General features: G+C 39.5%; 1 protein-coding gene across 1 annotated transcript; it reads left to right on the forward strand.

The window, feature by feature from the left end:
• Positions 1-3,265: 3,265 nt before the first annotated feature.
• Positions 3,266-22,962, forward strand: LOC133540551 (ras-related protein Rab-8A). Its single transcript, XM_061883240.1, has 8 exons — positions 3,266-3,445; positions 8,432-8,492; positions 8,647-8,707; positions 15,235-15,312; positions 15,383-15,472; positions 15,551-15,616; positions 19,687-19,737; positions 19,819-22,962. Exons 1-8 carry the CDS (start codon positions 3,322-3,324, stop codon positions 19,906-19,908), a joined length of 621 nt encoding a protein of 206 aa, XP_061739224.1. The 5' UTR covers positions 3,266-3,321; the 3' UTR covers positions 19,909-22,962.
• The last annotated feature ends 1,865 nt before the right edge of the window (positions 22,963-24,827 follow it).

Below are 24,827 nucleotides of genomic sequence, written 5' to 3' on the forward strand. Positions count from 1 at the left end.
TCCACAGGAGACCATCTCAAGCGGAGGCGGATCAGCAGCGTAGAGATGTCCCCAACCGATACAGGCGAGCGGTCCATCCTGGGTCTCGACTCTGGACAGCCAGTACTTCATCCATGGTCATCGGACCGGACCCCCTCCACAAGGGAGGGGGGGACATAGGAGAAAGAAAAGAAGCGGCAGATCAACTGGTCTAAAAAGGAGGTCTATTTAAAGGCTAGAGTATACAGATGAGTTTTAAGGTGAGACTTAAATGTCCAACTTGCTAAAACACCAAAATTGTGTGGGGGTTGAAAAATTTTGATCACAACTGTATCGACCAATCAACTACGGCGTAATATAAGCTACGTCTCGATTACAAAAGACGAATCAACAAGTAAACGAATCTTGACTTAGGGTCGGGAAAAAAACGGAAGATTTTTTTTTTTTCCCCTAGATTAAAAAAGACGGAATTCCGACGTTGGACGGAAAAATCACATGCCTGTGAAAAGCACAAGACGGTGATGATCTGGTAGCAGCCTGGTGTTTGGATCCAAATGTACTTGATAAGTTGCTGTACAGTTACAGTAGTCACAGTGACTTCCTGCCTAATCACCTACCTAACTGCAATTGCTTTTCCATTGCCAGACTCCATACCCTTCTAGGTATGACATCATCTGCAGAAGTGGATGTTACGACAGCAGGCGGAGTGCAGGGAGAATGTACTTGTGGACAAAAAAACAAGACGATAGTGCAGCAAGGAAGTGCACAGGAAGCATAGGGGAAGCTCTGCATCTTAAGGAACAAAGCCAAAATGATCTCGCCACATCCTATGCATCCTGATTGCCAACCTGGGACAGGTGAGGGAGCCAGCACTCAGAGAGGACAAGTATAATGGCAAAAAAGAAGGTAAACAAAAATAAAAGAACATACCAGAATGTAATAATAGTTTCCACCAGTGATGGTGACAGTGGAGCCTATTTAAGGAATGTAGAACTATTATGTTCATCACTTATTTGCACGAGTTGATCACTTCCAAACTGATTTGGTTAACATTATGGGCAAATAAATAAATATGAAATAATGTCTTGCTTTTCCATTGACACCATAGTTTGTGTTTCCTCAAGCTCTTTCAGCTTTTCAAGCACCTCCAGAAAAAAAAACTCAATAGAAAAGGACGCAAAATAGAATACTTGTTTTTCTCAGTTTTTGAGCGCCAGATATGCTCTTTTTTTTTTCATTTTTCCACAGGTTCTGACTCAGTCTTTCCCCACTTCGATGGTGCTTTTGAGTCTTTTAGAAAAAGATTCCCACTAAAAGCCTTCTTCTTATAAGTCAGAATTGTGGAAAAAATGGCTGCAAATGTCATTCTCGCTTGTGGATGGCTACCAAAACTTGCCAAGGGACATCCATCCATCCATTTTCTACCGCTTGTCCGTTTTGAGGTCGCGGGGGGTCGCTGGAGCCTATCTCAGCTGCATTCGGACGGTAGGCGGGGTACACCCTGGACATGTCGCCACCTCATCGCAGGCCGAGGGAAATGTAAGCAAATATTGCTGTACGTATACTTTTGACCCAGCAGATTTGCTTACATTTTCAGTAGAGCCATAATAAATTCATAAAAGAAGCAATCTTCATGAATGTTTGTGCTCTAATCACTACATCAGAAAAAAATAAGAGTTGTAGAAAGTATTGGAAACTCAAGACAGCCATGTTCTTTACAAATGTATGTACACTTTTGACCACGACTATATACAGTATATATATATATATATATATATATATATACATATTAGGGCTGCGAATCTTTGGGTGTCCCACGATTTGATTCAATATCGATTCGATAATATATCGATTTTTTTGATTCAACGCGATTCTCGATTCAAAAACGATATTTTTCCGATTCAAAACGATTTTGTATTCATTCAATACATAGGATTTCAGCAGGATCTACCCCAGTCTGCTGACATGCTAGCAGAGTAGTAGATTTAAAAAAAATAAAAACTTTAATAATTGTAAAGGACAATGTTTTATCAACTGATTGCAACAATGTAAATGTGTTTTAACTATTAAACAAACCAAAAATATGACTTGTTTTAGCTTTGTGAAAACATTGGACAAGCTTGTGAGATGCGATGCAAGTGTAAGCCACTGTGACACTATTGTTCTTTTTTTCAAATTTTTATAAATGTCTAATGATAATGTAAATAAGGGATCTTTAATCACTGCTATGCTGAAATTATAACTAATAATGATACTGTTGTTGATAATATTCATTTTTGTTTCACTACTTTTGGTTTGTTGTGTGTCGTGTTTGTGTCTCCTCTCAATTGCTCTGTTTATTGCAGTTCTGAGTGTTGCTGGGTCAGGTTTGGTTTTGGACTTAGATTGTTATGGTATTGCTGTGTAGTGGTTTGTTGGATTGATAAAAAAATTAAATAAAAAAATAAAAAATCGATTTAAAAAAAAAAAAGGGAATCGTTTCTGGATCGCACAACGTATTCGAATCGATTTTTCCCCACACCCCTAATATATATATATATATATAAATATATCCATCCATCCATCATCCATCCATCCATTTTGTACCGCTTATTCCCTTTCGGGGTCGCGGGGGGCGCTGGCGCCTATCTCAGCCACAATCGGGTGGAAGGCGGGGTACACCCTGGACAAGTCGCCACCTCATCGCAGGGCCAACACAGATAGACAGACAACATTCACACTCACATTCACACACTATATATATATATATATATATATATATATATAATATATATATATATATATATATATATATATATATATATATATATATATATCGTGATAGAAAATATATGTGGCTATTTTTAAGTAAAACTTTTTCATTGTTCATTACTTTTACAACCTGAAATCCAAATGTGTGCAATTCTTGCATTTTGTCACAAAAAATATAAGTATGAGGTCTTATTTACAGGAAATATCGAACTTTAAAAGAAGTCATTGGTATTTGTTCGATTTAAGCACCGGCGCGGGCGGAGCGGGCGGAGCGGGCGGAGCGGGCGGGGCTGCACAGAAGCAGGCCAAGCCAGTCAAACGGGTCCACGAACCTTATAACTTCAAACTTCTTACCGTCAAAATACAGGTCCAAGGCAGAAATATTGAACAGTAATTACATCGAAATATGTTGGTGTATAGAATATTATCTGTCGATTTATTTTTCGAGTAAAAAAAATTCCAACAGGTCGCACAGGGACTTCCGGTGTCTGACGGCCAGAGATGATTGACAGCTGCATTGACCAATAGGCCGCTTGACAGGTGGTGACGTCAAACAGGCGGGATATCCGTACTAGTAAGCTAGCTAATAACATGGCGAAGACTTACGACTACTTGTTTAAACTACTTTTAATCGGCGATTCCGGGGTCGGGAAGACGTGTGTGCTCTTCAGATTCTCAGAGGACGCCTTCAACTCAACGTTTATCTCAACCATAGGTATGTAAATGTCGAATATCCGGCCGGCAGAGTGTTGACTCAGCCCAGCCCGTCACTGCTAACTTTCTTGGCTAGCCTAGCTGCGGTTGAAGCTAACAGGAAGTCGCACATTTTCGCTTTGATTAACTGACTTTCATCAAAACGGACAAAAGTGACACGGAATTTTAAGAAAGCCCCCGAGTGTGCTGTTAAGACCTGTTCTCTCTCACCTTGTGACATTTTCATGTACTCCGCCAAATTGTCCCATTTCCCGCAACGAGCTAAGGCTAGCGGTTAGCTTCTGAAGCTAGCTCGCTAGCACAGTTTTGAGTATTTAAGATGAGCCGGAAGACCGCGACTAATAGGGGGTGGGGGGGGGGGAAATCGATTCGAATACGAATCGCGATTCTCACGTTGTGTGATTCAGAATCGATTCTAATTTTTTTTTAAATCGTATTTTTTATCGATCCAACAAAGCAATACCATAACAATGCAATCAATCAATCAATTAATAAATGTTTATTTATACAGCCCTAAATCAGTAGTGTCTCAAAGGGCTGCACAAACCACAACAGCATCCTTGGTAGAGCCCACATAAGGGCAAGGAAAAACTCACCCCAGTGGGATGTCGGTGACAGTGACAATGATGACTATGAGAAACCTTGGAGAGGACCGCATATGTGGGGCAGTGGTTCTCAACCTTTTTTCAGTGATGTACCCCCGGTGAACATTTTTTTTAATTCAAGTACCCACTAATGAGAGCAAAGCATTTTTGGTTGAAAAAAAGAGATAAAGAAGTAAAATACAGCACTATGTCATCAGTTTTTTAATTTATTAAATCATGTAACAGTTCAAAATATTGCTCATTTTTAGTAGTCTTTCTTGAAATATTTGGAAAAAATATATAAAAAATAACTAAAAACTTGTTGAAAAATAAACAAGTGATTCAATTGTAAATAAAGATTTCTACACATAAAAGTAATGATCAACTTAAAGTGCGCTCTTTGGGGATTGTAATAGAGATCCATCTGTATTCATGAGCTTAAAGGCCTACTGAAACCCACTACTACCGACCACGCAGTCTGATATTTTATATATCAATGATGAAATATTAACATTGCAAAACATGCCAATACGGCCGGTTTAGTTTACTAAATTACAATTTCAAATTTCCAGCGGAGTTTCCCTTTGAAAACGTCGCGGAATGATGACGCGTGTTTGTGACGTTATTGGTTGGAGGGGACATATTAGCCCAGCACCAATTACGGCCAAAAGTCGTCTCTCTTCATCGCGCAATTACACAGTATTTTGGACATCTATGTTGCTGAATCATTTGCAATTTGTTCAATTGATAATGGAGAAGCCAATGTAGAAAGATGGAGGTGGGAAGCTTTAGCTTTTAGCCACACAAACACACAGAGTTTCCTTGTTAAAAATTCCCGCAGGTGAAGCTTAACTATGGATCAGAGCGGTCAAGCGAACATGGTTCCCGACCACTTGTCTAACGGCAGGTTTCGGTGAGAAAATTGTGGTAAAAAGTCGCCTCTTACCTGAGATCAGCTGAGTTTGCGCCGTCTATGCAGCTGCCGTAGACTTCCCTAAGAGACTGGCGTCAACACACCCGTGGACACACCCCTCCAACTATCAGGTTCTATTTAATCTCACTAAAACACTAGCAACACAATAGAAAGATAAAGGATTTCCCAGAATTATCCTAGTAAATGTGTCTAAAAACATCTGAATCCGTCCCAATGCAATCTCCTTTTTTTTTTTTAACTTTTTTTTTTATTTTATTAATTTTTTTCCAGTCCTTGGCTATCAATATCATCATCCTCGAATCTTTCATCCTCGCTCAAATTAATGGGGAAATTGTCGTTTTCTCGGTCCGAATAGCTCTTGCTGCTGGAGGCTCCCATTATAAACAATGTTAGTACGTGAGGAGCCCTCACCCTTGTCTGTCATCGGCTGCGACTTCCGGTAAAGGCAAGGCTTTTTTATTAGCGACCAAAAGTTGCAAACTTTATCGTTGATGTTCTCTACTTATTTAAACAGGGATAGCAGGTCCATTTAATGTGTCATACTTGATAATTTTGCAATATTGCCATATTTTTGCTGAAAGGATTTAGTAGAGAACATCGACGATAAAGTTTGCAACTTTTGGTCACTAATAAAAAAGCCTTGCCTTTACCGGAAGTAGCGGACGATGACGTCACCGGTGTGAGGGCTCCTCACATCCTCACATTGTTTACAATGTGAGCCTACCGAAGCGAGAGCTATTCTGACCGAGAAAGCGACAATTTCCCCATTAAATTGAGCGACGATGAAAGATTCGTGGATGAGGAAATTTAGAGTGAAGGCCTAGAAAGAAGAAAAAAAAAGTGATTGCATTGGGAGCGATTCAGATGTTATTAGACACATTTACTCGGAATAATTCTGGGAAACCCCTTATCTTTCTATTGTGTTGCTAGTCTTTTAGTGAGTTAAAGAGTACCTTAAAGTCGGAGGGGTGTGGCCACGGTTGTTTTGACGCCAGAGTCCCTGAGAGAAGTCAAAGCAGCAGGAGGGCGCCGGCTCCGCTGATCTCCAGTAAGAGGCGACTTATTTCCACAATTTTCGCACCGAAATCTGCCGGTTGACATATAGTCGTGATCCATGTTCGCTTGACCACTCTGATCCACAATAAAGTTTCACCTCGGGGAATTTTAGACAAGGAAACACTGTGTGTTTGTGTGGCTAAAGGCTAAAAGCTTCCCACCTACATCTTTCTACTTTGACTTCTCCATTATTAATTGAACAAATTGCAAAAGATTCAGCAACACAGATGTCCAAAATACTGTTTAATTGCGCGATGAAAAGAGACGACTTTTAGCCGTAAGTGGTGCTGAGCTAATATGCCGCCTCCAACCAATAATGTCACAAACATGTGTCTAAATCACTAGTGTCTCAAAGGGCTGCACAAACCACAACATCCTCGGTAGAGCCCACATAAGGGCAGGGAAAACTCACCCCAGTGGGACGTCGGTGACAGTGACAATGATGACTATGAGAAACCTTGGAGAGGACCGCATTAGTGTTTTTCAACCACTGTGCCGCGGCACACTAGTGCACCGTGATATAATGTCCAGTGTGCTGTGGGAAATGATGTCATTTGACCTAATTGTGTTAAAAATATTTTTTTTGCAAACCAGTAATTATACTCCACAAATAATTTTCCGTTGTTGAGTGTCTGTGCTGTCTAGATTAGATTACATTAGATTAGATAGTACTTTATTTATTCCTTCAGAAGAGTTCCTTCAGGAAAATAAAAATTTTCAGCACAATCCCATCAAGATCAGACAAACATTAGAGGGAGACAGAACAGGATCGCTGACAGGTCTGCCGGCTTCCAGCGCCACTTACAAAAAAGGTGAGACACAGGTAAACAAGTGGGGGGGGATTGGGAGAAAAAAATTGAAGATTAAAATAAAATAAAAAAATCGGTCTAGAGCGTGGGAGTGTAATCGTGTAATACTTTTCAATATCAGTAGGTGGCAGCAGGTAGCTAAATGCTTTGTAGAAGTCGGGAACATGGTTTGTCATGATCACAATATGCAGACGACAGCAGGAGGCACAGTGCAGGTAAAAAGGTATCTAATGCTTAAACCAAAAATAAACAAAAGGCGAGTGTCGATAAGAAAAGGCATTGAAGCTTAGGGATGGCTATGCAAAATTAAACTAAAACTGAATTGGCTGCAAAGTAAACAAAAACCGAATGCTGGATGACAGCAAAGACTTGCAGCGTGTGGAGCAGCAGACAGCGTCCACAAAGTACATCTGGTGCATGACATGACAATCAACAACAAAATATGAGTGCAAGACAAGAACTAAAACACTACACACAGGAAAACACCAAAAACTCCAAATAAGTCACATCGTGATGTGATAGGTCGTGACAGTACACCTACTTTCAGACGAGCTATAGTGATGCCCGGTTGGTTATGGTTGGAATGCATATGCAACGCTTGGGAGAACAACTTTTTATTGTCAATATCTGCTACTGAGTTTCATTTTTTAATGTTTTCTGCTTGTAGTGTGCCTCCGCATTTTTTCAATGAAAAAAATGTGCCTTGGCTCAAAAAAGGTTGAAAAACACTGCCCTAGGGGACCGAAAGCATTGGATGTCGAGCGGGTCTAACATAATACTGTGAAAGTTCAATCCATAGTGGATCCAACACAACCGTGAGAGTCCAGTCCAAAGTGGATCCAACACAGTAGCGAGAGTCCCGTCCAATGTAGAGCCAGCAAAAAAAACATCCCAAGTCCAAAATCCAAACCTTACCCAGCACCACTCACAACTGCAATAAACAGAGCAATTGAGAGAAGACACAAACACGACACAGAACAAACCGAAAGTAGTGAAAAAAAAAAGAATATTATCCACAACAGTATTAATATTAGTTATAATTTCAGCATAGCAGTGATTAAAAATCCTTCATTGACATTATCATTTGACATTTATAAAAAAAAAAAAAGAACAATAGTGTCACAGTGGCTTACACTTGCATCACATCTCATAAGCTTGACAACCCACTGTCCAATATTTTCACAAAGATAAAATAAGTCATATTTTTGGTTGATTTAATAGTTAAAACAAATTTATATTATTGTAATCAGTTGATAAAACATTTTCTTTTACAATTATAAAAGCTTTTTTTATTTTTTTTAAATCTACTACTCTGCTAGCATGTCAGCAGACTGGGGAAATCCTGCTGAATCCTATGTATTGAAGGAATACAGAATCGTTTTGAATCGGAAAAATACCGTTTTTGAATCGAGAATAGCGTTGAATGGAAAAAATCGATATATATATTCAAATCGCGACCCCAAAAATCGATATTTAATCGAATCGTGGGACACCCAAAGATTCGCAGCCCTAGTGACTAACATTCAAAAACCGCAGTAAACATTTTTATTTTGCGCTCCCAGGCTCATGCAAGTAATATCTTGTGATGAATTGTGTTGTTTTAGGTATTGACTTCAAGATAAGAACAATAGAATTAGATGGCAAGAAGATCAAGCTACAGATATGGTGAGATTGTCACACATGAGCACACACACAATCCCAATGCTGCACAATCAGCACTATAATGCTGACATCAAGATAAGTACATGATTTGTGATATGTACACGAAGGACATACCCACCTACTGATTCAAGCTTTTACATGCATCGTTTCCATACAGGGATACAGCGGGACAGGAGAGGTTCAGGACCATCACAACAGCCTACTACAGAGGAGCCATGGTAGGTTGCTGGCTTTACAGTGCATACGAGGGCTGCACGATTAAGAGACATTAAGGTTTTATGTTGCGCAATAAACCGGCTCAAGAGGTTGAGGTTGTTTTTTGTTCTCTGCCGTCACCAGCTTTTGAGTGACAAACATGTTCAACAATCCGAGTTGCTGAGCCTTGCGATTTTTTTGTCTGTCATTTCAAACTGGGAGAAAGACTTGTCACTCTGTGCATTGTTCTCAGTATCTTAGCGCGTTTATTTAACAGTAGAATTAACTGTACGCAGTGAGCCCCCTTTTCAGTCAATCACAGTCTTTGTCTCAGTGAGCAGAGAGCGACTGGGCTAGACCGCACACACAGGAAGCGGGTACAGAGAGCCTCGCGACTCGCTAGTCAGAAGCGTCAGGAAGACAAAACCATGATTACATAGCCAAGTGTCCTGTTCTGTTAACATTTCAGCTTCAAATCGGATGGGCAATATGAGCCCATAAACACGTGATCACATATTGGCAACAGACAAAAAGACGACACCCAACCTAGTTATCCAACTGGGAAAAAAAATGCACTTTAAAATGTTCAATATTAACTTAAGTTAAATTTTTGCTCACAGAAATGAATTCATGTAATCTTTTGTTCATTTATTTAGGTTACCAAAGTTGTTTGCCTTCCAAATAAACTGCAATAGTGAAATAATTCTTTAGTAATGAAACATAAAAGTTTCTATCATTTTTAAATGGTTACTTGCAATATAATTGTATATCATTATCACATTACATTATAAACACTATTATTTTTATTAGGTTCTTCAATTCAAGAGCATTATGGAGACCAAAGCTCTGAGTCTACATGAAGTCCCCCCCCAAAAAAATGTTTAAGTGAATTACTGCATATTGTTCTAATACACCTTGAGACAAGAATATTTTGGTAGTGTGAAAGTAACATGTCTTCCTTCTCTCATTATTTTCGCAGTTTTTTACATTTTTTAAAATCACAATTTTTCTCAAAATTGCGCAAACCTCGTGCTTACTATTAAGAGTGATTATTTAGCCACAGCAGAATAATACAGAACAGAAAAGGTCAGACACAATCCTTTCTTGGGTGCTAGTATATTTCCAGTTTGTTTATAATCAGAATACATTTTTACCTCAGGAAATGACTCATAAGGAAATAATCAGGTGCCGTGCCGAAACTGTCTCACTTAGCTGTCCTACAATTCTGAAACAAAAGTAATGCTTGGGTTAAAATAACATCCAGAGGCATTAGAAACATTTAATACAATTGTAGGCTTTTGTTTCTCCCCTAACTTTATTTCAACATACAAAATTCAAACAATCAGAACATAAAATTAATAATTTCTCTATGCATTTTTTCAACATCAGTGGCGGGCCGTGCGTTTCCCACCAGTGATGTCCAGCTTCATAGATTACCTCTCAAAATACCATCATTTATGTCACCACATGACCATTGCTGGAGAAATACTATACAGGAACACATTTACGCACCACTGGGCATTGGATCACATCAACAGTATAGAAAAAGGGGTAATTTTCTGGCGCATGTAGCTGAGATAGGCTCCAGCGACCCCGAAAGGGTCAAATGGTAGAAAATGGATTTAAAAATCAATTAAAAAGCATCAGCAATTAAAACATATCTTACATGGTACTGTCAAAATTAAAATTGCTAAAAACTTATTAAAAGTGAAAAAATAAAATATTTGAACTCACAATTAGTGGAACCTACTCGACACCGTTCCCCATTTCATCGCCAGAACAGATGAGCTCGCTTCTGGGTTTGGCCGACGTCGTCTCACAAGTAGTAGTTTTTCTTTAAATATCCTTCTGTAAATGGCCTTGCAAATATACATCTGCCACCTAATCAACCTTTTTTTCCTCCTTCTCCGCTATCCCAGTCTGGCTATGGCACAACACTTCCCGCTTCCTGCTAAATTGAAACTTGTGATTTGATACTCACTTTGGAATAACAAGTGAGTATCCAATCACAGTCTCGTTTACATCAGGCTACTTGGACAGGCTACTGTCAACAACTTGTGATCTGATTGGCTATTACAACTGTCAATCAACTGTATGTGTTCTCAAATTCATCCGCTAACAGTCCTGATGAGTATCCAATCACAGGACGCGTAAACGTCACGTTCATCGTGAGCCCAGCTCGAAGGCCTTACTGACAACAACTCGAGATCTGATTGGCTATTGCAACTGTCTATCAACTGTATGTTCCCGTTCACTGACGCCTACATTGTTTATTCTATAGGCATCTCGCAGATTTGGTACAGAATCAACATAAGCTAGCTGAATACTGAATGGATACAAACCAAAAGTAAAAACAACAGGATTGGAAGGTGCATAATATGACGAAGATAACTTCAATACTTTTAGATATTTAGGGAAAGTAAATATGATTTTAAAAAATCTTTAATTATGATCATGATTTCTTGTTATGTTAGGCCAGCAGAGAAAGTCTTGCTGGCCCTGACGGCACGCCACTCTTCAGCATATCAATCAATCAATCAATCAATGTTTACTTATATAGCCCTAAATCACTAGTGTCTCAAAGGGCTGCACAAACCACTACGACATCCTCGGTAGGCCCACATAAGGGCAAGGAAAACTCACACCCAGTGGGACATCGGTGACAATAATGACCCAGTGGGACGTCGGTGACAATGATGACTATGAGAACCTTGGAGAGGACGAAAGCAATGGATGTCGAGCGGGTCTAACATGATACTGTGAAAGTTCGATCCATAATGGATCCAACACAGTCGTGAGAGTCCAGTCCAAAGCGGATCCAACACAGCAGCAAGAGTCCCGTTCACAGAAGAGCCAGCAGGAAACCATCCCAAGCGGAGGCGGATCAGCAGCGCGGAGATGTCCCCAGCCGATACACAGGCAAGCAGTACATGGCCACCGGATCGGACCGGACCCCCTCCACAAAGGAGAGTGGGACATAGAAGAAAAAGAAAAGAAACTGCAGATCAATTGGTCTAAAAAGGGAGTCTATTTAAAGGCTAGAGTATACAAATGAGTTTTAAGGTGAGACTTAAATGCTTCTACTGAGGTGGCATCTCGAACTGTTACCGGGAGGGCATTCCAGAGTACTGGAGCCCGAAATGAAAAAGCTCTATAGCCCGCAGACTTTTTTTGGGCTTTGGGAATCACTAATAAGCCGGAGTCCTTTGAACACAGATTTCTTGCCGGGACATATGGTACAATACAATCGGCAAGATAGGATGGAGCTAGACCGTGTAGTATTTTATACGTAAGTAGTAAAACCTTAAAGTCACATCTTAAGTGCACAGGAAGCCAGTACAGGTGAGCCAGTACAGGCGTAATGTGATCAAACTTTCTTGTTCTTGTCAAAAGTCTAGCAGCCGCATTTTGTACCAACTGTAATCTTTTAATGCTAGACATGGGGAGACCCGAAAATAATACGTTACAGTAATCGAGGCGAGACGTAACAAACGCATGGATAATGATCTCAGCGTCTTTAGTGGACAGAATGGAGCGAATTTTAGCGATATTACGGAGATGAAAGAAGGCCGTTTTAGTAACGCTTTTAATGTGTGCCTCAAAGGAGAGAGTTGGGTCGAAGATAATACCCAGATTCTTTACCGTGTCGCCTTGTTTAATTGTTTGGTTGTCAAATGTTAGAGTTGTATTATTAAATAGAGTTCGGTGTCTAGCAGGACCGATAATCAGCATTTCCGTTTTTTTGGCGTTGAGTTGCAAAAAGTTAGCGGACATCCATTGTGCATATAGATCATTTTTCTCTATAATGTTCAAACCGTAATCAAGAAACAAAAATAAAGCTAACATAAAAAATATATAGGTAATAAAAGAAGCATGTGCATGGGATAACAAGAAAATAGAACACAAAACAAAAGCAGCATATTAAGGTTTTAAAAATGTTGCCTTGATGTAAATTGTCTGTATTATATATTTTAGGATGTGGGAAGTTTTCCTGATCTTTTTATATTTCTTTGTCATTACTGAGCGCTGGTTAAAGCACATCGATAGTAAACCCCTGGAGGCACACATGCTATTAGCAAATCACAAGTCGGCCATTAAAGGCAGGCAGCAGTTCGCACTGTCAAATTTCTTTGTGTGACCAACAAAGAAACTTCTGCGGCCTAAAATTGTTGAATAAAGAAATAAACACTCCCATTCAACAATCTTGCGAGCCAATTGTAATTCACTAGAGAGTAACAGTTGCTTTTCAAGTATTCAAAATTATCATTGTCAAATGCTTACAACTTTGTTTATACAGGCATCTGTAGTAAGCTTTTGACTCTATACCAGGGGTCGGGAACCTTTTTGGCTGAGAGAGCCATGAAAGCCAAATATTTCAAAATACATTTCAGTGAGAGCCATATAATATTTTTTTAACACTGAATACAACTAAATGCGTGCATTTTTAAGTAAGACCAACATTTTTAGAGTATAATAAGTCCCTTATTTTTTTGAATAAAATTTTTATTCTAAATTTAACCAATAATAAATATAATACTTCTTACCATTAATGCGACATCTTGAACAGGTGCGATAGAATAGAAAACGGATGGTTAGATTAAAATGGATGAGAATGTTTTATAATTTGAACGTTATTTTTAACACTGTGATTACCAGCGGAATTATTCATTACTTATCGTGTTAAGCAATGTCAGCTAAGATTTATCTGAGAGCCAGATGCAGTCATCAAAAGAGCCACATCTGGCTCTAGAGCCATAGGTTCCCTACCCCTGCTCTATATAATAACTATCTGCAGTTGGACATAGGCTTTAAATGGTCAAGTATGAAGAAAAAATACCCTGAGCGTTCGCTTCATTCACTACATACATTATCTTCCTTTTTGACCCTCAGGCCGTTCTGTAGCGAGAGAAACTTGGCTATGTTCAGTATTTACTGATGAGACCCAAACACGTAGAGATGGACAAAGAATATTGTACAATATGGAAATACCAGGTTCAAAACCATAACAAGTTGTTCTCTCGACCAGAAAGAAGAATTTTTCGCCGTGTGACGACGTGCGCGCATCATGTAGCGGTGGGTGGTGCTTCACTTCCGTGTTTACATTACAGTTAAGGTGCATTGATAACATAAAATGGAGATTTTTACTGTGACTGCTGTAGTAAGATGGCATGAACGCTCAGCGGAAAATAAAGACAATAGGGAGGGAGTCGAAAGGGAACATTTTGATTGCAAATAGTCAGGTCCCACATCAAACCATGTCAAGACACTTTCTCAAACAAATCACACGTTCCGGTTTCAAAATAAAAACTCTGCATTTTACATCCGGTTTGACTACATCAACAAAATAAAAAGGTCTTACATGATGATCATGCTTTGTCTAAGATGATTTGTAATATTCTAAAAAAAAAAATGCAAGTGCATCAGTTGAGAAATATGGGCGGAAGTGGGTGTTAGTAAGCTGGCTGGCTGAAATATTGTGTATTCCTACGAAATACAAAATCTGACAAGACACCAACACATTGCGGGTCTTTTTTATTCTCTCTAAAAGCGTTGTCAGGCTTGCCACTGACTGTTTGTGTTTCAGGTTTTCCTCTGTGTGTTTAGTATTTCCCGTCCTTAGTTCCTGTCAGCACTCTTATTTTGATTCAGTTTCCTGTTTGTCTTCCTGAGTGCTTTGTTTCCCCTCAGCTGTGGCTGATTGGCACCTGGCCACACCTGGTGTCAATCAGCCCTCTCCTATTTGTACCTGCTTTGTCTTCCAGTGAGTGCTGGATTATTGTCTTGTCGATGTCGCTCTTGTCGCTCCTTTCGTGTCGTGATGTATCTTGTATTTGCAGCGTAGCGGTAAGCTATATCCGTTAGATATTTGTAGCTTACTGTTTTTTGTTCCCTGCTTCCAGTTTGTTTTGTACTACACGTCACGACTTCTGTTTTCTCGCTCGCTACCCGCTAGCTTCCACGCCTGACCCTTTTTGTTTTTGCTAACTTTAATGTTAAGGTCCTTTTATTTGCTAGCTCCCTTAGTTTGTTATCCGCCTCGTGCGCGCTTTTGGTTGTACCCCTTTGGTTTGTTCTTGTTCTAATATTTTAAATAAATCATGTTTTCCTGTTCAATGCCTGCCTCCGTCTCTGCATCTTGGGGTTCGACACCAGCAAACTCTGACAAGCGTGTTTGTTTTTTTGTGTTGAGCTGTTTAAATAAGTATTATGTTTGAAGCAAATTAATTGTCCTGTCAACGTTTAAAATTCTCTTTCAAGGGTACACTTATTAATGAGGAAACATTACATCTATCTGTGCTTAATTGCAATCAATTTCCAGTTAACTATGAACAAAATGTGTTTAATTGCGATTAAATAATAATGAAATGTAGGTTCTATTGTAGGTCATCTGATTTTAAAAAGGGAAAGTGATGGCACATTTACTTTACAAACACTAGTGACTTTTCCCTTCATGTAGGAGATAGTGCAGAAAAGCCCTTGAACTTCATTTCCATATTGGCTGCAAGGCTTTTAACAAGCTCATTTCCATGTCATCCTATGCACAATGCAGGGCATCATGCTAGTATATGACATTACCAACGAGAAGTCCTTTGACAACATCAAGAACTGGATACGAAACATAGAAGAGGTAACACGGTTCCAGATGTTTTATTAACACATACTGTCGCGGTTTTAAAATGTGTCTCTCCTGTTTCCAGCATGCCTCTGCAGATGTGGAGAGGATGGTCCTTGGGAACAAATGTGACGTAAACGACAAGCGTCAGGTGTCCAAAGAAAGAGGAGAGAAGGTGGGAGATCTGAATAAAACTGTATTTAACCATCTTGCATGGCTTAATAGACGGATTTGATTGTATTTGTGCAAATAGCTGGCCTTGGAGTATGGTATCAAGTTCATGGAGACCAGCGCAAAGTCCAACATCAATGTGGAAAATGTACGTATTGGTCAAAAAGAGTCTACTTTATTTTTTTACGTACTATGGAGCGCACTGGAATTTACGCTCCCACGAAAGTTTAAAAGGGAAAAAAATGGTATCTCTTGTATATGCTGCACCGGACTATAAGCCACAGATACACTATTGCCAAAAGTAATTGGCCACCCATGCACATGATGACAACCAGGTGTCCTAATCACTTGGCGCCGCCTTAGGTGTGTAAAGTCAAGCACTTAGGCATGGAGACTGTTTCTACAAACATTTGTGAAAAAATTGGCCGCTCTCAGGAGCTCAGTGATTTCCAGCATTGAACTGTCAAAGAATGTTTACCCTGTGCAACAAATCCAGTCATGAAATATCCTCGCCCCTAAAAATTCTATACTCAACTGTCGGCTTTATTATAATAAAATGGAACAGTTTGGGAACAACAGTAACTCAACCACCAAGTGGTAGGCCACGTAAACTGTCAGAGGTGTCAGCGGAGGATTTATGGTATGGGGTTGTTTTTCAGGAGTTGGGCTTGGCCCTTTAGTTCCAATGAAAAGGATACCAGAACAGTTTGGTAATCTTTCCTCCTCCAACATGACTGTGCACAAAGCAAGGTCCATAAAGATATGGATGACAGAGTATGGTGTGGATGAACTTGACTGGCCTGCACGGAGTCCTGACCTGAACCCCAGAGAACACCTTTGGGATGAATTAGAACGGAGACTGAGAGCCAGGCCTTCTCCACAAACATCAGTGTGTGAGCTCACCAATGCGCTTTTGGAAGAATGGTGGAAAATTCCTATAAACACACTCCGCAACCTTGTGGACAGCCTTCCCAAAATAGTTGAAGCTGTAATAGCTGCAAAAGGTGGACCGACATCCTATTGAACCCTATGGATTAGGAAAAGGGATGGCGCTTCAAGTTCATATGTGAGTCAAGGCAGGTGACCAAATACTTTTGGCAATATAGTGTATACACGTTGTGAAATGAGTTATTTACACAGAAAGATTGTGTAAATGTTTATTGACATACCTTATTTGTTTCCAAACAATGTCTGTAACACGGCAGTAAAATGGTTGATCAAACAAAACAGAAATCATCATCATGGACACACTAGCTGCAGAAGCTAGCTCTCCAATCTGCTAAACAGACTCAATAATTCCACGGTAATGTTTTGGTGAATGTACAAAACTGAAATACTACCAAAAAAATTGCCATTGTAAGTTAATACTAACACAGACACTTGTAAACGTGTTGAATTGAATTGAATTGAATTGAATTATATTTATATAGCGCTTTTCTCAAGTGACTCAAAGCGCTTTACATAGTGACACCCAATATCTAAGTTACATTTAAACCAGTGTGGGTGGCACTGGGAGCAGGTGGGTAAAGTGTCTTGCCCAAGGACACAACGGCAGTAACTAGGATGGCACAAGCGGGAATCGAACCAGCAACCCCCAAGTTGCTGGCACGGCCACTTTACCAACCGAACTATGCCGCCCCACTATGCCGTGTTAGGATATTAGCTCGTGCTCAGGACGCTAGCTTCATTACATTACCATAGCACGCATAAATATGTATGAAACAATCCTACAGATATCACACATGGGACAGTTTAGTGAGTGTAAATAGTTTTAGTTATATTGTAAAACTTACAAACGTTGCTTAGAGTGATGAATTAATAATCCATACAAGTAGAAACGTTATGTATGATTAGAAGATGAACTGCACTTGTACTTCTGAATTTAAAGGCCTACTGAAATGAGATTTTCTTATTTAAACGGGGATAGCAGGTCCATTCTATGTGTCATACTTGATCATTTCGCGATATTGCCATATTTTTGCTGAAAGGATTTAGTAGAGAACATCGACGATTAAGTTCGCAAGTTTTGGTCGCTAATAAAAAAGCCTTGCCTTTACCGGAAGTAGCAGATGATGACGTCACCCGTGCCAGGGGTCGTCACATCCTCACATTGTTTTTAATGGGACCCTCCAACAAAAAGAGCTATTTGGACCGAGAAAACGACAATTTCCCCATTAATTTGAGCAAGGATGAAAGATTTGTGGATGAGGATATTGATAGCGAAGGACTAGAAAAAATATTAAATTTAAAAAAAAAGTAAAAAACAAAAAAAGACGATTGCATTGTGAGCGATTCAGATTTTTTTAGACACATTTACTAGGATAATTCTGGGAAATCCCTTACCTTTCTATTGTGTTGCTAGTGTTTTAGTGAGTTAAATAGTACCTGATAGTCGGAGGGGTGTGTCCTCGGGTGTGTTGACGCCAGTGTCTGAGGGAAGTCACGGCAGCTGCATGGACGGCGCAAGCTCCGCAGATCTCCGGTAAGAGGCAACTTTTTACCACAAGTTTCTCACCGAAACCTGCTGGTTGACAAGTGGTCGGGATCCATGTTCGCTCGACCGCTCTGATCCATAGTAAAGCTTCACATCCGGGAATTTTAAACAAAGAAACACCGTGTGTTTGTGTGGTTAAAGTCTAAGGCTTCCCACTTCCAACCTTTTTCTTTGACTTCTCCATTATTTTTTGAACAAATTGCAAAAGATTCAGCAACAAAGATGTCCAGAATACTGTGTAATTGCACGATGAAAAGAGACGACTTAGCCGCAAGTGGTGCTGCGCTAATATGTCCCCTCCAACTCGAGACGTCACGCACACGCGTCATCATACCGCGACGTTTTCAACAAGAAACTCTGCGAGAAATTTAAAATGATAATTTAGTAAACTAAACCGGCCGTATTGGCATGTGTTGCAATGTTAATATTTCATCATTGATATATAAACTATCAGACTGTGTGGTCGGTAGTAGTGGGTTTCAGTAGGCCTTTAAGCTCTAGAGCCCTGCAGTGAGTGATTTCATCCAAAAGATGGTGCCACAGCTCAAACCATAAGATACTATTTCAGTGTTTTTGCATGTTTTTTTTATTAAAAACTATTTGTGTTATGGCCGTCAATGAAGAAAAATCCTTAAATTAGCCGGACCGTTTTATAAGCTGCAGGGTACAAAGCATAGGGAAAAATTAGCTTCTTATAGTCCATAATTCACATTGTTGTGGGGATGTATTTATCACATAACTAATGATTTTAAGAAGAGTGCAACCATTTATTTAATTTAGTCCTTGAAATTGGGTCAAAGGTTTAGTAGAAGTCCTGGAAAATGATTGATGACAAAGTGTAAGAAGCCTGCACCATTGTTAATTTTGTTGCCGAAAAATTTTCGTCATAGTTATCGTCAACGACCTTTTTTTTCTGACTAAAACGAGACAATAACTAAATAAAAAATAATTTACGTGGACTAAGACAATTACAAGGTGTATTAACATATTCGTCAACGAATAAAAACGAGACGAAAATGTCTGCCAGAGACGAGATCCAATCGGAACTCGTTTCGTTAGGAAGAGGCGGGAGGAGTTGGGAAGAGAACCAATCAGAGCGGCGTGGTAAGGAAGTTACGTAAAAGTAGTTTGCGTTTGAGACTGACCCGGGAATACGCTGCAAAAGACATGTCAACGCCGGGGAGGAAGAGGAGAGAGGACATATAGGGAAATTTTATATTTGAGGTCAAAGATAACAAGACGCAGTGTAAGAAATGCAGCGCGAGGATTACGGGGAAAAACACAACAAACTTGAAGCGACATTTACAGTCAAATCACCCCGAAATCCACACACAGGTAAGCATTTTCCACAACATACAACTCACTCTACGTTATCCCGTTTATTACGCGGCTTACTCGTGAAATACTAAATTTGAGACATGATTTTCATCAAAATACGAATTGTATCGGTGATTTTTCCGCTGTTTTGCGTTGACTTTCAGAAATTGAATGGAAAGTTTACATATTACCCTTTAGTCGACTAAATCTACTGTAGTTTTCGGTGACTATAATCTTATGATATTTCGTCAACTAAAACTAGACTAAAACAACAGTTTTTAACTAAATTATGACTAAAACTAAATTACATTTTAGTCAAAAGACTATGACTAAAACAAAAGCAAATTTTGCTGTCAAAATTAACATTGGCCTGCACCCTGACTGAACCATCTTCTGGTGTCCTCCAGGCCTTCCTATCCCTCGCCAGAGATATCAAAGCCAAGATCGACAAGAAGCTGGTGAGCAAAACACGAGCAGACGTGAGCGGTGTCTTTTGTTTTGTTGGCTCCAGTGACTCACTCATACTTTGTGCTTTCCAGGAGGGCAACAACCCACAAGGCAGCAGTCAAGGAGTCAAGATCACGGAACAGCCCAAGAAGAGTAGTTTCTTCCGCTGTTCGCTCCTGTGAGGCAAGCGTCCACCGCCGCCATCCACCATCGCCTTAACTTTTGTCCCTCACTGGACACAACTGGACAGAGACAACTCTGATCTCACGTAACGTCTTAACTGTCTTCCTCCCGCTCAGCCTCTTGGTTTTTCTTTACCAGTCTTCCACCAGTGGTCTGTTAAGTACGCGCTCAATCAGATACCTTCTGTACATTTTACTGACTTTTAAGACCACATTTACACCCTTAGCGTTTTCAGCCTCAACTCCTTTTTCTACGGCGGTCCTGTTTTTCTTACCAAAAATTGCCCGCTTAAGTCGACATTGACGTAATTTTGTTGAAGCCGAAGGGGGTCGTTTCTATTTTCTGTTATGTTGACATGTGTTGTAGTTCTTAACTTGATCAGTATCGCTAAGCAGCAATATGACTACTCTGTTATTACACAACATTACCACATGCACACAGCTACTTCCTGGTCAGTGCAAAGTAAGCTTCGAAATAAAAGCATATGAGTAACTGACAATTGAAAGATTTGTGCGTATGCAAAAACGTTATCCTCATCGTATTTAAAACATGCAACAAAAATCAGAGCTTGTGTCAATGACCCGACTGTGCGGATCAGCGCAAGTCTTGGTCCTGTTTTTTCTTCTAAAAAGTGCCCGCTTAAGTCGACGCTGACGTAAACATTTTAGATCCAAAGGGGGGTCGTCCCTATTTTTGCTTGTGTTGTAGTTCGGTTAACTTGATCATTATCGCTAAGCCGCAACATGTCTACCTTGTAATTACACAACTTTACAACAAGCACACAGCGACTTCCTGGCCAGTTGCAAAGTACGCTTCAAAATAAAAGAATTGAAGTAACTGACAACAAAATCCAAACTTTATTTTAGATTTATAGCCACAGCCAGAAGGATTTTTGCACGTGTGAAAACGTTATCGTTCAAAGAGGCATACGGCTACTTCCTGGTCAGTGCAAAGTACGCTTCAAAATAAAAGCATGTAAGAAACTGACATAACTAAATGCGAACTTTGCTTTAGATTCTTAGCCACCACAAGAAAGGTTCTTGCATGTGTAAAAATTGTATCATCATAATCATAACGTGCACACAGCCACTTCCTGGTCAGGTCAAAGTATGCTTCAAAGTAAAAGCCTTGAAGTAACCGACAATTAACAAAATGCATACTTTTTCGATTTTTAGCTACGGGAAGAAAGATTTGTGCATGTGCAAGGACTTTATCATCATCGTAGTCATAACATAGAACAAATATCAGAGCTTATGTCAACAACCCGTCTGTGTGGATCTGCACGAGTCTGCAGGTCCAGTTTTTCTTACTAAAAAGTGCCCGCTTAAGTCAACGTTGACATCAATATTTTCTTATGTAGTTTTGTTAACTTCATTATTATCGCTAAGCAGCAACATAACTACTGTGAAATTACACAACATTACAACATGCACACAGCGACATCCGAGTTGGTGCAAAGTAAGCTTCAAAATAAAAGCACGGAAGTAACCGACAGTTCATTTTAGATTTTTATTTGCTACCAGAAGAAAGATTTGTGCATGTGCAAAAATGTTGTAGTTAAAACATACAACGTCTGCGACTTGTCCAGGGTGTACACCGCCTTCCGCTTGATTGTAGCTGAGATAGGCACCAGCGCCCCCTGCAACCCGAAAAGGGACAAGCGGTAGGAAAATGGATGGATGGACTATAAGAGCTTATGTCGACACCCGCTTATGTTGACATAAGTAAGTCGGTGTGTGTGAATCTTTTGGCACCCACAAAAGACAAGTCAGTTCAGAATCGATTATAAAAAAACATTTTAAAAAAATAATTCCTGTTTTTTTTTTTTTTTTTAAGATTTTTGAAAATGACTAATCAATCAAGAATCGCGATTCAGATGTGAATGGATTTTTTTGTGTGTGCCCGCCTTATAAGTCCGAGGGGCGTCGACATAACCGGCTTCCAGTGAAGACATCCAATAATGGCCTCTTTCACCAAAGTGCTGACTGGGTAAATTCCCAGGTTCAGTAAACGCAACATGTAAATACAAGTATTTGAAAAGCTGATATTACATTGCCGTATATACGCTGAGGCTTTTATTTACGTACAACTTTTCTTTTTTTTTATTATGATTATTTGCTGATGCTGAGACATTCCTTTTTGTGAAGACTTTCTTATTTTAATGTAACGTCTGCGGAGGAGGTTTTGGCAACTTTGACAAATGTTGACGATATTCAGGGCACAAAGGCAAAGCAGGACACGCTGCAATCCCGCACACGGCCACAAGGAGGACACAAAGTTTCATAGCAGCACAACGTTGGGGCGGAGGGGTCTTTGTTTTGTTTTTTTATGCATTTCTACTTGTGGCAGTTGGCGCTTTGCAGTACAACAGCAGTTTGCACAGGAGCGATGCTGTAGCAGTATTTATGGAGCCACACCGCGACAAAAGTGCCCTTTTATGTTCTTACCAATAATGCACTTTGGATCTCTTCCTTCTGTACAAAACAAACACCGGCTACCCTTTCCTCACTGCGAGTCATAACTGAAAGTGAAACTATCCATGCACATGTTCCAACACCTGAGCACTAAAAAGAGTTTTTAGAAGGAAAATGAAGACGGCGTGTTAATGTTAAAATCCAGTGTGCACCGCAGCCATCTGAACTATGCATTCTGGTGCATGCTAACCTCAAAGAGCAAATGTGCAGTTTTATTCTTTTGCTGTCACTCTAAATTTAGGAAAAAAATCTATATATATGTATATATATATGTGCATATATATATATATATATATACATATATATGTGTGTGTGTGTATGGATTTCATTGGACCTTGAGGAGAATCCAATTTCTACATGTTTTGGACCTGTGGATTTAAGTGGACTTGACTCCTAAACAAATGCTTTTTAGAGTTCATGGTTTAATTTTGCATCAAGTGAGGAAGTCCTGACATAATTCAAGCAATTGTAAAAGAGACCTACAACCATTGTACTGTACTTGCATAAATCGTATTGGTCTGCACACCTTCTGTAGATAATGTGTACTTTTGGATGATTTATTAAAAGATGGGATTGAAAGTGCTAAGTCTGTTCTATCATAGGAATGTTACCAAAACACTCTTTGTTTGAAAAACTGCCGTGAAAATGTCATATCTACTTTTAAACAAATCAATCTTTACTATAGGTGTCCTAATTTTTTCCACTGGAAGATTAAAGCATGTGGAGGCTATTTTGATATTTTTCATCAAAACCAATTCCTATATGTAGAATTGTTTTTAACATAAACACACACACATATATACATATATATATATATATATATATATATATATATATATGTGTGTGTATATACAAACCCCATTTCTATATGTGTTGGGAAATTGTTTTAGATGTAAATATAAACGGAATACAATGATTTGCAAATCATTTTCAACCCATATTCAGTTGAATATGCTACAAAGACAAGATATTTCATGTTCAAACTGATAAACATTTTTTTTTTTGCAAATAATCATTAACTTTACAATTGGATGCCAGCAACACGTGACAAAGAAGTTGAGAAAGGTGGCAATAAATACTGATAAAGTTGAGGCATGCTCATCAAACACTTATTTGGAACATCCCCCAGGTGTGCAGGCTAATTGGGAACAGGTGGGTGCCATGATTGGGTATAAAAACAGCTTCCCAAAAAATGCTCAGTCTTTCACAAGAAAGGATGGGGCGAGGTACACTCCTTTTGTCCACAACTCTATGAGGAAATAGTCAAACAGTTTAAGAACAACGTTTCTCAAAGTCCAATTGCAAGGTATTTTGGGATTTCAACATCTACAGTCCATAATATCATCAAAAGGTTCAGAGAATCTGGAGAAATCACTCCACGTAAGCGGCATGGCCGGAAACCAACATTGAATGACCGTGACCTTCGATCCCTCAGACGGCACTGTATCAAAAACCGACATCAATCTCTAAAGGATATCACCACAGGGGCTCAGCAACACTTCATAAAACCACTGTCATTAAATACAGTTCGTCGCTACATCTGTAAGTGCAAGTTAAAGCTCTACTATGCAAAGCGAAAGCCATTTATCAACAACATCCAGAATTGCCGCGGCTTCTTTGGGCCCAAGATCATCTAAGAAGGACTGATGCAAAGTGTAAAAGTGTTCTGTAGTCTGACGAGTCCAATTTCAAATTGTTTTTGGAAATATTCGACATTTTGTCATCCGGACCAAAGGGGAAGCGAACCATCCAGACTGTTATCGACGCAAAGTTCAAAATCCAGCATCTGTGGTGGTATGGGGGTGCATTAGTGCTCAAGCCATGGGTAACTTCCATGTCTGTGAAGGCGCCATTAGCTTTTGGAACAACATATGCAGCCATCTGAGCGCTGTCTTTTTCTTGGACGCCCCTGCTTATTTCAGCAAGAGAATGCCAAGCCACATTCGGCACGTGTTACAACAGCGTGGCTTCGTAAAAAAAAGATTCCTGGCCCGCTTGCAGTCCAGACCTGTCTCCCATCAAAAATATGTAATGCATTATGAAGCGTAAAATACGATAGCGGAGACCCCGGACAATTGAACGACTGAAGCTCTACATAAAACAAGAATGGGAAAGAATTCCACTTTCAAAGCTTCAACAATTAGTTTCCTCAGTTCCCAAACGTTTATTGAGTGTTGTTAAAAGAAAAGGTGATGTAACACAGTGGTGAACATGCCCTTTCCCAACTACTTTGGCACGTGTTGCATGCAACCATGAAATTCTAAGTTAATTATTATTTGCAAAAAAAAGAAATAAGTTTATGAGTTTGAACATCAAATATCTTGTCTTTGTAGTGCATTCAATTGAATATGGGTTGAAAAGGATTTGCAAATCATTGTATTCTGTTTATATTTACATCAAACACACTTTCCCAACTCATATGGAAACGGGGTTTGTATATATGT

Source organism: Nerophis ophidion, linkage group LG22, assembly GCF_033978795.1.
Source record: "Nerophis ophidion isolate RoL-2023_Sa linkage group LG22, RoL_Noph_v1.0, whole genome shotgun sequence".
Classification (NCBI taxonomy): domain Eukaryota; kingdom Metazoa; phylum Chordata; class Actinopteri; order Syngnathiformes; family Syngnathidae; genus Nerophis; species Nerophis ophidion.